Source organism: Erythranthe guttata, chromosome 13, assembly GCF_056151865.1.
Source record: "Erythranthe guttata isolate IM_541 chromosome 13, IM_541, whole genome shotgun sequence".
Classification (NCBI taxonomy): domain Eukaryota; kingdom Viridiplantae; phylum Streptophyta; class Magnoliopsida; order Lamiales; family Phrymaceae; genus Erythranthe; species Erythranthe guttata.
Genome location: NC_142545.1, coordinates 19152393 through 19166735, shown reverse-complemented (window position 1 = coordinate 19166735; position 14343 = coordinate 19152393). Strand labels below are relative to the sequence as shown.

Here is a 14343-nt window from a genome sequence, read left to right as displayed (position 1 = left end):
AAATAAGCCTACTGCATATTAAGCCTACCCTTCACAGATTCTCTCGAAAAGTTCTACACAAAGTACAGTTCGTTGTACTTGGGATTTGGAGTGCTCCTATTCCAAGCCTTGCCGTTGTATCTTGGGAGACGATTTCCATTTATTCCGTTAGCACCGTTGCGGGGAAATTTCGTCTTAAGGACAGAGTCAACTCGCCTCGGCAAATTTACGTTCATAGCAGATTATTTTTCCAACATAAATCACATGACCCGTTGCTGAGTTGGAGCTTTGTAACTCAACGGTAAGGCATTCAAGAAAACCAGCTGGTGAATCAGTTGTATTAGAAGCTCCAAACCCTAAAATAATTATGTGGTTTGTGAAAAATAAAATTAGTACTAGGAATATTCCTAATAATGTAATATTACTAGGAAGATAAGCCATTTCTAAATTTGCGTGTTAATGAGTGATTTTTCAGCTACGGTTAAACCACTAATATTTTACTGAATATGTGTGTGTGTGTGTGTACAATCCAGCTGGTTGGGTGTTTGTACAATTAATATATGGTTTGCCATAATAATATTTAATTTATGGGAGAATATAATAATAGCTTGTAATTTGGTTGGCCATGGTTGAAGATAGTAAGCATATAGATAGGGGTTAACTTAATTGGTGGTGGAGTACTAATGCGTACTAGGATTAGGTTAAGATATGGCATACGTTTAAATAACTGGTCCCGAATAAAAAAGGCCAAATATATGGATGCATGCATGTGGTGTACGTTAATGTTTGGAGATAAATTAAATGGAGTGGAGGATGTTTAATTACTATGCGCGCGTGTCTAATTGGTGCATGGACTGTGCTTCTCTTGTCTTATACCTATTTGTCTAAATTGAATAAATAGATCATACGAATAATTTATATTGTCTCACTCCCTATAATATAAAATGACATGCATGCAGAAACTTCTCGATATATCAATTCCCATCATGTTTGGTCCGATTCCTGACAGCTGAGATGATGTTATAATTCATCGTGCGAGAAAAAACGTGGTATTTTCAACATGAGTAATTAATAGGATTAGGGCTAAGGTGGCATCAAGGGATTGGTTTGTAATATATATATGTTGATGTATAAGAGGTGACATATGAGAGTGTACAAATTTTACTTTGTCACTACTTCTGCCAAAGTTGAAAACTAAGTATGCATGGCCGCCATGCACATGTTGAAAGCATGCTTGTCTAGTATATGCACTTAATTATTACCTATATATGATTTATTTAAATATTAAATTATTGGATACAAAGGGTAAGGAATACAAAAACCTGAACCTTAATGGTTCCAAAATAAAATAATATAATTAATTAGGGACGAATCCAGGGCTTTTAGTTGGGGGCCAAAATATGGGGTGAATAAAGAGAAGGAAAAAGAATATTTTGCATATAATCTTAATTGGCAAAATCTATAAATTAATAGATAAATACCAAAATGCAATAACAAAAAGTAATTTTTTTTTTTTTCCGTAGAGGCGGGAGCCCCCTAGACCCGTGGTGGTTACGGCTCTGCTACTTATTACTATTCAGATTATAATTAGCACTTTGGGAAGGGAGAAAAGAAAAAAACAATTTTCTTTAAAAAAGAAAAGTTAATTCCAATAATAAAAAAATGGAAAAACGGGAAGTTGGAATGAAAATATCTATTCCAAAATTGGAATGATTTTTTTTTTTAAATACTACTAATTTAAAAAAAAAATATTACATGGACCTAATTGATCATGGAATCAAAATTTTGCACAACACGTAATAATAATAAAAATAAAATTAGTTTATCTATAGACTATACTGGTGTTTGCAAAAGTTTTTAAAAATAAATTATGAGTGTTTTTTTCTCACACTGTTTTAGGTATTCACAAACTAACTTTTGTTTTTGCTTGTCTTAAAATAAGTTGTTTTAGGATATAATTTTAAAAGCACTCATGCACCTATTTTTTTTTTATTTAAATTGATTTTTCAGATATTTTGCAAACACACCCAACTTTTAGAATTAAGGACTTAATATCAACTTAACTCACAATCACTAACTTATACTTTTAAATAAGCTTTTGCAAACACCGCCTATAAATAGAAGTGGTTTAAACCTAGCTGAAAAATCACTCAAAACGCAAACCAAGAAATTAAATGGCTTATCTTCCTAGTAATATTACATTATTAGGAATATTCCTAGTACTAATTTTCCTTTTCACAAACCACATAATTTTAGGGTTTGGAGCTTCTTCAACTGATTCAGCTGGCTTTCTTGAATGCCTTACTGTTGAGTTACAAAGCTCCAACTCAGCAACGAGTCACCTGATTTACACACCCAATAATTCATCATACTCAACTCTTATTCAAGTTGAAAACCAAAGACCGGCGGCTACCTTCCCGGAGAAGCCTCTTCTCATTTTCACCCCTTTTTACGAGCACGAAATCCGATCGGCGATTCACTGCTCCAAGAAACTCGGAGTGGAGATCCGACTCAGAAGCGGCGGCCATGACTACGAAGGTCTTTCTTCCGCTTCCCAGGTTCCCTTCTTCGTCGTTGACCTGAGAAACCTACGCACCGTGACAATCGCCGCCGACGAGAAAACTGCATGGGTTCAAGTCGGCGCAACCCTCGGCCAGCTCTACCACACCCTCGCCTAGAAAAGCAGGACTCTTGCTTTCACCGCCGGAGTTTGCCCCACCGTCGGCGTCGGCGGCCACTTCAGTGGCGGAGGATACGGCATGATGTCCCGCAAGCATGCTCTCGCCGCCGACAACATCGTCGACGCCAGAGTAATGAACTCCGACGGCAGAATCTTGAACCGCCGGTCAATGGGGGAGGATCTCTTCTGGGCCATCAGAGGCGGCGGAGGTACTAGCTTCGGGATTGTCCTCGCCTTCAAGGTGAACCTAATCACCGTACCGGAAACCGTGACGGTTTTCAACGTCACAAGAACTACCGAACAAAACGTCACCCAGTTACTGCACAGGTGGCAGTACATCGCCGACAAGATCGATGACAATCTTTCCACCAGAATTTTCTTGAAAAGTGTTACATCTCCGACCACCGGAAAAAGGACAATTTCAGCTTCTTTCACAACCTTGTACCTAGGTGGCGTTCAAGATCTTCTGCCATTGATGAAACAGCAATTTCCAGAGCTAGGGTTAGTGGAGAAAGATTGTACGGAAATGAGCTGGATTGAATCCGTACTCTTTCTAGCACGTCTACATAACAAACCCCTGGATATTCTGGTAGATACAACTCCACCGACCAGACAATTTTACAAGGGAAAATCGGACTTTGTGCAGGAGCCAATTCCAGTAGATGGGCTCCAAGGAATATGGAGATTCATGCACGAAGAAGATGAACTGAACATGGAGTTGCAGTTCAGCCCTTACGGAGGCAAAATGAACAGCTTTTCGGAATCCGAAACCCCGTTCCCGCATCGATCAGGTAACATTTTCATGATTGAATATGGGCTGTATTGGTATTTACCAGGAAAGGCAGAAGCCGAAAAGCACTTAAACTGGATGAGGAGATTTTACGCTTACATGGCGACTTACGCGTCGAAATCTCCGAGACAGGCTTATGCCAATTACAGGGATCTTGATTTAGGGATGACTAGTCTCCACTCGGGCAATAATAATAGTACAAGCTATGAACAGGCTAGGGTTTGGGGGGTGAAGTATTTTGCGAACAATTTCGATCGATTAGTTCGCGTGAAGACAATGGTGGATCCTACCAACTTTTTCAGGAACGAGCAAAGTATTCCGCCCTATGTTGCGTCTGCATACTCGTCTTGATTGACGGGTCGATTTTCGTAGCGGGTCATATATGTTGTAATTATGACCTAGCTTATTTACTAATTATTGAATAAAGATGTTTGCATGCATCATAAATAATGTGAGTTGATCTAAGTATTCTGTCATTATTAAGGAACAATGAATGTATGTTTGGGTATTCATTGTATATTTTAATTTGTATGCATGTGTTTTTATTGTATTTTATTGGGTATTTACCAATGCCTTTGTTGAATAACAAATGTTTCATATATTTTATATTAGTTTTGTTGCATTATAAATGTTTCATATTTTGTTGAATTTTAAATGTAAGTTGTTTAAAATACAATACAAAATTAGGAAATCTAAAAAAAATAAAAAAAAAACTCGGCCTACTAAAGAAATATTAGATTGGGCCGGACTACAACAATAATTCTCAATAGGCCCATTAGCCCAAAAGAATATCTGATCGGCTTATCTTAAAAAAACTGGCCCAAATTGAAATTATATGACGACAATACTTACCAACCTAAAATGTTTTATAATCACTTATTTTCCAAATTAAAAATATGACCATATATTTTATTTTGAAAATAAAACCAAACATAAACTATTAATTGCCTCTACCTAGATCGGTTTTCTAAAAGTCAGACAAATTTAAAATTTTCAACAAATAATTCTAGAAGAAAATGAAATCAATATACCATATTTTTATATAAAAGACAGGTCAAATATTTTACAAGATCATTTTCCCACTGGTTAGAGAAATGCCGTCTGATCATAAGTTGACTTTTTCAATTTTCAACGTTCTCATCACTTCTTGAAATTGTCTTCCAACCCTTTTTATATTTTCTTCTTAATTTTATATTATTTTCCCAATTATTATGGTTTACTCCACCATTAAATTTGACCACGATATCTAGTCAAAGTATGAAATGTAGTTAATTCCTTTTATTTAATAAGAATTAATAATTCCTTAATAACTTAAACAAGAGAAGTCAAGAACCACGACTAAACTGGTGGAGGTGGGTTGCACATATGTATATAATTCAAACTATTTCACCGATGATTTATTATATAATAATTCAAAAAAGAAAAGTATTTTATACACGTCGGCAATTGCTATTTACTGTTAATTCAAAAACTAAAATAAATATATCAACAATAATAATCAATACGAAAGCTACATGAGCATTGACATTTAATAAGTAGGATCGGATTACCTAATTGAAATTGTCAGTAATTAAAAGCACGTGTCTGAATCATAACCATCATCTTGCATGATTGTATGACTATCTCTTTGAATTTAATGTTACGTACACTTACCATATATAAAATACTATATTATATTACCTAGTGGCAAATCTTCATAGTCAAATTTTGTGAAATTAGCATTACCTAATTATTGATTATTTTAATTCACGTGCTACAATTAATTGTCTATATATAGTCAATAATCAGAAGCTCTTATATTCATCATCACATTTAAAAAAAAACACATACCAATTTCAGAAAAGAAAAAAAAAATGAAAACTTCAATTACTTCAATATTTTCTTTCTTCTTGGCTATTTTCCTTTTATTAGTAGTTTCTCCCTCATGGGCTATTACTTCCAATTCTTCATCGTACGAGGGTTTTATTCAGTGTCTGAAAATTAAATCCGATCCCTCCAGTCCGATCTCTGCAGTTCTCTACGATGAAAACAACTCTTCATATTCATCGGTTCTCGAAACTTACATTAGAAACCTGAGGTTTAACGAATCAACCACCCCTAAACCACGACTTATTATAACCGCAAAACACGTTTCTCACATTCAAGCCGCCATTGTATGTGCAAAGGCGAACGGCATGCAGATGAAGATTCGCAGCGGCGGCCATGATTACGAAGGTGTTTCGTACTGGTCGGCGGTTCCGAATTTCTTCATACTTGATATGTTCAACTTCCGATCAGTCAACGTCAGCATTGAAGACGAATCGGCCTGGGTTGAATCCGGCGCGCTTCTCGGAGAAATCTACTACAGAATTGCGGAGAAGAGCAGCACCCATGGCTTCCCCGCCGGAGTTTGTCCCACCGTCGGCGTCGGCGGCCACTTCAGCGGCGGTGGGTATGGTAACATGATGCGAAAGTATGGCCTTTCCGTCGACAACATCGTCGACGCTCAGATGATCGACGTCAACGGTAAGCTTCTGGACAGAAAATCCATGGGGGAGGATCTTTTCTGGGCTATTACCGGCGGCGGAGGCTCCAGTTTCGGTGTTGTGCTGTCGTACAAAATCAAATTGGTTTCAGTCCCGAAGATAGTAACTGTTTTCAGAGTCCGGCGAACTTACGACCGGAATTTATCCGAACTCGTTTACCGTTACCAGCAAGTCGCCGCCGATAAGTTGCCGGAAGAACTGTTCCTCCGGCTAACCCTAGACGTCGTGAACGGCACGAACAGGGCTACATTTCTCGCCATGTTTCTTGGAAACTCGCAACAACTTTTGTCTGTGATGAACCTTAGCTTTCCCGAACTGGGTTTAAACCAAACAGACTGTACGGAAATGAGCTGGGTGGAATCGGTTCTTTTCTGGACAAACTTTCCGGCGGGAACTCCGGTGAACGCTCTTCTGAGTAGGGTTCCTCAGTCTCTGACATACCTGAAGAGGAAATCCGATTACTTGAAGAAACCCATTCCGAAACAAGGGTTGGAGTTGCTATTCAAGAAAATGGTGGAGCTGCAAACCCCACAGCTGACGTTTAACCCCTACGGCGGTAGAATGGCGGAGATTCCTTCGTCGGAGAAGCCATTCCCGCACAGAGCCGGCAACATTGCCAAGCTCCAATACGCAACAAACTGGAACGAAGACGGAGAAGAAGCTGCGAACCGGTACTTAAATCTGACGGCGGAGCTGTTTGCTTTTATGACTCCGTATGTTTCGATGGCGCCGAGGGAAGCGTTTCTCAACTACAGAGATCTCGACATCGGAACCAACAGCAACGGCCGGAATAGTTACATTGAAGGAGCAGTTTACGGTGTGAAATATTTCAAAGATAATTTCAACAGGTTGGTGAAAATCAAGACGAAAGTTGATCCTCGTAATTTTTTCAGGAACGAACAAAGTATTCCGGTTTTGCCCTGGAGGAAGTGAATTAAGATCGAATTAATTAATTAGTCACATAATTAAATTATATATATATATATATATATATATATATATATATATATATATATATTTTCTAGTATATATACATACTATATATTCATCATATAAAAATATATTCCATTAATTATATTATTTTATTATATTGTATGTTTGATTGAAAATAATAGTACATTGTTCATGTGCTTACTGTTGATATTACAGAATAAAATATATTATATATTGCGTCTTTTAATTTGTGTGTAATTATAAATATGTACGTAGAATATTATTGGAAAGTTGAAGTTTAAGGGTTTGAAAAGTCTGATGTGTTCTAGAAAGAACAGATGGATTTAATTCCTTAGCTTGTCCCCATTTTCATATATTGACTAAATTATGGCGAAGTTTACTATCCATAATTTCAAGAAAAATTAAAAGCCAAAAACTTTTAATACATTAAATAAATGACTTATTACCCGTGGAGGATTGTCCTAACACTCCTGTGTTAATTAAGTGGATGTAAGGAAGCAAGTCTAAAGCACAAAGCACAGATCACCCAGAAAACCTAGATCTAACCCGAACTACCCAGTATGTGGTAGTTGAAAATTGCCATGGTGCATTTATTGAGATGGTACGGTGAGAAGAGAGAGAGAGAGAGAGAGAAAAGATTAGAAAGTCGAGTTTGGGAGAGAGGCCGAGGTAAAAATACCTTGAGTGGATGGCTTGGATTAATCGAGAGGCTCTGACAAATGGTCAGGACCACCGAAGGTTTAGAGTCTTCCAAGAGTTTAACGGAACAAGCAAGCCTATTGTACTAGTAGGCTTGAGTTGTTGGAATCCAACAAGAACCCAAAAATCGATTATTGTTATGTCAAAGGAAATACTAGTGTTGCAACAAGAATTATTTCATTATTTTGGGGCCTAGGAACACATAAGCATTGCACATGGACCAGGCCCACTTAATTAATATTGGGCCGAGTAGTACTAAACACAATTGGGCCATCCTAATTGGTTAATGATACTATCGAAGCCCAAATGTAATATACAATTAGAATATCAATAATGTACGCAATTGTAAAGAAGCACAGCCACAGAAATTAAAGGGACCAAGTCAAACACAAAAGTCAACCACTGGTTTCTGAACTTATCATACTTCCATCAAAAGTCAACACGACAATGCCTATTAACGTGTTTCTTTTTTCCCACCACCAAAATCTGTCCTTCGATGCTGAAAATCACAATCACTAATTAGGTTTACACCCACCATAATCTATCCACTAACTCCCATATTTTTCGTTTGACGTGCATGTATTATTTTTTTTATTTTTTTTCTCATAAAATATTAGAATTTTTTATTTATTTATTTATTTATTTATTATTTATTATTATTATTATTATTATTATTATTATTATTATTATTATTAAGAAGCTCGGACCACAGTGCATGCAGAGTTTTAAGAGGAATTAATTAGTTTGACTAAAAATCCACTCATATTGTGGTTATCTTCTCTCTAAAGTGTAAATACTCGGAGATGCTGTTCCTGCAATTCCACACACGTTATTACAAATGGTCAAACTATTATGGAAGTTTTGTGGCATAAAAGTCCAACCCCGGAAAATGTGTGTAATTATTATTAACATACAAGTAAGTGTGGGGAATACGATGCTACACCCGGTGATTTTCACCGGGTGGCTCTTTTCTTAACATGGTCCTTTTTTATTTATTTTATAATTATATTTCTAAAAACCATTGGGCCATAACTGAACCCGTAGTGGGAATCTTATTAATTTGGGTGTCTGGTTATATTCACCAGGTGTAGCGTTCAGTATTTTATAGATCAACTAGCTCGTCACACGTGATAATATGTGTAAGATGTTTTACATGTCTTTGTGTGTTTTGTATAATACATAGTGCATGTGAATAAAATAATTACCCAATACATTTATATAGTTAAATCACAAGTTTCTTCAATAAATTAAATAAAAATGAGCCCCAATCATACAGTTACCCTATGATTCATGGTTTTAATTACTTATTAAAAGTTAATTGTGCTTAATTTGGTGGATTTTGCTTTCCATAAACAGATCTAACAAAATTATGTTAAGTTGAATATGCATTCTCTATAATTAATGTTATTTAAGCCTTTAACTTAATTAATTAATGGGATTCGTTGGCTTAAATCACTCGAGACTTGGATTTGAAGTTTCTAAATGATAGCTATCGACTAGTGAGATAGCCATGGATGAAATATGTAATAATAATCTAACGGGAGTATTATCACAAATAAATTATTAATTTTCGATAACATTAACAATTTTTGATGTTTTTGTTTTGTAAATACTAAAAAAAAAAAAAATATAAGAAATGATTAAACAAAGTGAAAGTAGATAAATCACATGATGATCTTACCAATTATATTCGTATTAATATTTGCCGTCCGGGAAATACATAAAACGACAACATGTGAAAAAAGTTGTAAGAAAATATAGTACGGTCCAGAAAATTAGTATATTTGATTAGGGCAGTTTAATTTAATTTTAATAAACAATTACCAATAATAAAGAGATAATTACAATTTCATTCTAAAAGGCGGTTCGACGAAACATCGCGTTTTCTTCTTATCGGCCCCACCACCACCCCCCTTTATATATAAAGAGCTCTTGGTTCTTCCCCAGAGGACAAAAATAAAAATAAAGAAAGGATTTTTGAAGAGAAAAAATGAAGAAATTCATTGTCTTAAATTTACTGTATTTTCTCGGTGTTTTGACTTTTGCATCTGCAGATTCCGTTTACGACAACTTCGTTCAGTGCTTCGCCGGAGCTAAAATCCCCGACGCCCAAATTTCGAGTATAGTCTACAGCCCAAACAATGCCTCCTTCGCGAAGGTTCTCGAATCCTACATCAGAAACCGCCGCTTCAACGTCTCCACCACCCCCAAACCCAGCATCATCGTCACCCCCACGGCGGCGTCCCACGTCAGCGCCGCCGTCCTCTGCGCCAAGAAACTCGGCGTCCAACTCAAAATCCGCAGCGGCGGCCACGACTACGAGGGCATCTCCTACGTCTCCGCCGCCACTTTCGTCGTACTCGACATGTTCAATTTCCGGTCAATCGACGTCAACATGACCGACGAAACCGCCTGGGTCCAAACCGGCGCAATGCTCGGCGAAGTCTACTACAGGATCTGGCAGAAGAGCAAAGTCCACGGCTACCCCGCCGGCGTTTGCCCCACCGTCGGCGTCGGCGGCCACATCAGCGGCGCCGGATACGGCAACTTGCTGAGGAAGTACGGCCTGACAGTCGACCACGTGGTCGACGCCCAAATCGTGGACGCCAACGGTAGGGTTTTGAACAGGCAAACCATGGGTGAAGATCTCTTCTGGGCAATCCGCGGCGGCGGCGGCGCCAGCTTCGCCGTCATACTCTCCTACAAGATTAAATTAGTCCCGGTTCCTCCAACCGTCACAGTTTTCCGAATCGAAAAGCCTTACGACGAAAACGCAACCGATGCAGTTTTCCAGTACCAGCAAATCGTCGACAAAATGGACAACGATCTCTTCATTAGGGTTCTTCTTCAACCAATCACCAGGAACAAAAAACGAAGCGTCCGGGCAACATTCATCGGACTCTTCCTCGGCGATTCTTCCAGGCTCCTCCCAATCACAGATTCCCAATTCCCGATTTTAGGTCTCAAAAAATCAGATTGCCAAGAAATGCCCTGGATCAACTCCGTTCTATTCTGGGGCAATTTCGACAACAAAACTTCACCCAAAGCGTTGCTCACCAGAACCCCAGATTCCGTCAACTTCCTGAAACGGAAATCCGATTACGTCAAAACCCCGATTTCCAAATCCGGGCTGGAATCCCTGTTCGCCAAAATGGTGGAGATTGGTAAAGTGGGTCTTGTATTCAACTCATACGGCGGAAGAATGAGCGAGATTCCGGCATCGGAAACACCGTTCCCACACCGAGCAGGGAATCTTTACAAGATCCAGTACTCAGTAAACTGGAGCGAAGAAGGCGAAGCAGCAGACAAGAACTACATGGATCAGATAAGGCAGCTGTTCAGTTTCATGGCTCCCTTCGTTTCGAGCAATCCCAGAGAAGCTTATCTCAATTACAGGGATTTGGATATCGGAACCACCGACAACGGTAAGAACAGCTACAGCGAGGGGCAAGTGTATGGGTTGAAATACTTCAAGGGTAATTTCGACCGGCTGGTTAAAATCAAGACAGCGGTTGATCCAGACAATGTTTTCAGGAACGAGCAGAGCATCCCCACACTTAATTTTCAAGGAAGAAGAAGATCAAGATAATAGAGGCGTTGACATTCACGCGCCACTGTCCTTGTCTGTATTACTACTATTACCACTACAATTTATCATTTAAAGTGTTCAAAAAATATATACTATGATTTTTTGACATTGTGCAGAGATGCATCTCGTGATATATTGAAACTGCCTTTATTTATTTTTTTTTTTTCTGTCACATAAGATTCGTCCACGTGTATTTATGTGTGACACTGGTGTTGATTGAGTTATTATTGCAGGCAGACCCATGTCTAGAACAATCTTTTGAAGCAATGAAATTTATTGTTTATGACTTGGTCATATCATACTAATTTAAATATCTCAAAGATTCTGTTTCAATGGTTAAATATGCTTTTTTACAATGTTCATGATAATTGGACCCGCAGTTTCTATTAAACATAGGTTGTAACAAATTATGCTAGATTGAAATTTGTGAACAATGATTGGATTTGACAACATTATACAGTTAGGACAAAAGGGCCTTGATTTTGATCAAGAATTTGAAGTATGTTCAATCCAAAATTACATAATGTTTTACATAATATGATAAGCATCTTACATTTTTGGATAAATTAGGAAAAAATCCCTTATATTTGGATAATTACAATCACTTCTCATTATGAATTCTCTTACACGTTCACTTTTGCGGTGTTAAATTTTGTGGAATCTTCTAAATTATGTGGAATATTCTCCAGTTTGTACCTGTTTTACCCCATTCGAACTCCACATTTTGAAACAACATGATCATAAGATGTGGTGCATCAAAAACTGTATTTTTGCACAAAACTAAAAAAGCATTCCACGGAATCTAGAAGATTCTGTTGAATTTGAGACCGTAAGGGTAAACAAGTAAGTAAATAGTTGATTGGTGATTGTAATTACCAAAACAAGATGATTTTTACGATAATTTACCCTCCGTTTTTATGACAATATAATCAATCCATAAATTTTATCAATCCCATAAAAATAAATCAAACGAGGCCTGAATGGATTACAAATATCATATTCCAATAATCAAAATCCAAATATTGTATGACCACATTTAAAGCATTTAAAGGCATTCAACTCACCAAATAAGGCATCAAAAAGTTATGCCAATAACAAAATTACGTATGACCAAAATACTTCCATAATCTTCTTTATTGCATTTCTGTTTTTAGCAAGAAAGATTACATGAAATTAGTCAAACAAAAATAAAGGGTTGCCCAAACATATTTCTTTTTGCAGTTTTTGGCACACAGAATCACAAAGCATTCTCACCTTTCCTTATTATATAATGACATCAAATTTCAACACATGAGAAAAAACATCACCACCAATTCTTCAATGTCTTCTTCTTCTTCAAAAATGTTGTTGCTTCTGTTGTTTTTCGTCTCCCTCAATTCTTACTCGTTCGCTTCGTCGGATTACGACACTTTTGTCCAGTGCCTATCGAGCAACCATAACACCAAGAATCAAATCCCGAATATAGTTTACGGACCAAATAATTCCTCGTTCACCTCCGTTTTGCAAGATTACATAAGAAACCCCCGTTTCAACACCCCCGCTACGAGAAAACCCTCACTAATCGTGACCCCGTTGCAAGAATCCCATGTCCAAGCAGCCATACTATGTTCGAAAAAGATCGGAATCGAACTCAAAATCCGAAGCGGCGGCCATGATTACGAAGGTATATCTTACGTGTCTGAAGTACCCTTTATAATTCTTGACATGTTCAATCTCAGGTCTGTATCCGTCGATATCAAGAGCGAAACCGCATGGGTACAATCCGGCGCAACACTTGGCGAGCTGTACTATAATATTTGGCAGAATAGCAAAGTCCATGGATTTCCGGCAGGTGTGGGTCCCACTGTAGGTGTCGGTGGTCACATAAGTGGGGGCGGTTATGGAAATATGTTGCGTAAATTTGGTCTGTCTGTTGACCATGTGATCGATGCTCGGATAGTCGATGCCAACGGTAGAATCTTGGATAGGAAATCGATGGGGGAGGATCTTTTCTGGGCGATTAGAGGCGGTGGTGGTGCTAGCTTTGGGGTTGTGTTGGCTTACAAGATTCAGCTAGTCCGTGTTCCACCGGTTGTTACGGTTTTTCGTGTTGCGAAAACCTTGGAAGACAATGTCACCGATATTTTTTACCGTTGGCAATTTGTTGCAAACAAAATCGACGACAATCTCTTCATAAGGCTTCTTGTGCAACCAACTTCTTTAACTAAAAAGAAACCTAATTTGGATATGAAAAAGAAAAAGAAACCTAATTCAGGAAAGGCACCTGGACAGAAAACTGTGAGGGTTACTTTTATTGCACAATATTTAGGTAATGCTAATGAATTATTGTCTGTAATGAAATCCCAATTCCCTGAATTGGGATTGACTCAACAAGACTGCATCGAAACGAGCTGGATTCAATCGGTGCTGTACTGGGCAAACTACAACAACGGTACATCGGAAAAGGTACTGCTGGATCGAAAATCTGATTCCGAGAACTTCTTTAAGAGGAAATCTGATTATTTGAAAACTCCGATTCCGAAAGATGGATTGGAAGGGCTATGGAAGAATATTATCGAGTTGGGGAAAGCAGGGATGGTTTTCAATGCCTACGGTGGTCAAATGAGCAGAATTGGTGAATCGGAAACACCGTTTCCTCATAGAAACGGAAATATATTCAAGATACAGTATTTCGCAAACTGGAAAGAGCAAGGGGCGGAAGCGGAAAAGAAATATATCGAGCAGACGAGGACCCTTTACAGTTACATGACTCCTTACGTGTCGAAGAATCCGAGGGAATCTTATCTCAACTACAGGGATCTTGATATTGGAACTACGAGCAATGGGAAGAACACTTACGATGAAGGGAAGGTGTACGGGGAGAAGTATTTTAAGGGTAATTTCGACAGATTGGTGAAGGTGAAAACTGCGGTCGATCCGGATAATTTCTTTAGGAATGAACAGAGTATTCCACCTCTGTTGCATTAATAAGGGATTGGATATCATTCACATATTAAAGATTGGCTAGAGCTGGATATTGTATTTTATACCAATTAACCAGCCTAAATAATTGAATTTCAATTTCAATTTGTTTTTAAATTTATAAATTTAGTGTCAAGATCTTGAAGCTAATTAACAACATCATTCT

General features: G+C 37.9%; 4 protein-coding genes and 1 pseudogene across 4 annotated transcripts; all 5 read left to right on the top strand.

The window, feature by feature from the left end:
• The first annotated feature begins 2127 nt into the window (after positions 1 to 2127).
• On the top strand, positions 2128 to 4060 carry LOC105948825 (berberine bridge enzyme-like 18). Its single transcript, XM_012972061.2, has one exon. The coding sequence runs from the start codon at positions 2739 to 2741 to the stop codon at positions 3798 to 3800; it is 1062 nt and encodes a 353-aa protein (XP_012827515.2). The 5' UTR covers positions 2128 to 2738; the 3' UTR covers positions 3801 to 4060.
• LOC148766118 (berberine bridge enzyme-like 18 pseudogene) lies at positions 2154 to 2657 on the top strand (annotated as a pseudogene).
• Positions 4061 to 5229: 1169 nt separating the features above from the next.
• Positions 5230 to 7154, top strand: LOC105948826 (berberine bridge enzyme-like 8). The gene has a single exon (XM_012972062.2). The coding sequence runs from the start codon at positions 5303 to 5305 to the stop codon at positions 6905 to 6907; it is 1605 nt and encodes a 534-aa protein (XP_012827516.2). The 5' UTR covers positions 5230 to 5302; the 3' UTR covers positions 6908 to 7154.
• A 2240-nt stretch (positions 7155 to 9394) lies between these two features.
• LOC105948859 (berberine bridge enzyme-like 21) lies at positions 9395 to 11510 on the top strand. The gene has a single exon (XM_012972107.2). The coding sequence runs from the start codon at positions 9618 to 9620 to the stop codon at positions 11214 to 11216; it is 1599 nt and encodes a 532-aa protein (XP_012827561.2). The 5' UTR covers positions 9395 to 9617; the 3' UTR covers positions 11217 to 11510.
• An 864-nt stretch (positions 11511 to 12374) lies between these two features.
• Positions 12375 to 14282, top strand: LOC105948737 (berberine bridge enzyme-like 21). Its single transcript, XM_012971965.2, has one exon. It carries the CDS (start codon positions 12507 to 12509, stop codon positions 14181 to 14183), a length of 1677 nt encoding a protein of 558 aa, XP_012827419.2. The 5' UTR covers positions 12375 to 12506; the 3' UTR covers positions 14184 to 14282.
• The last annotated feature ends 61 nt before the right edge of the window (positions 14283 to 14343 follow it).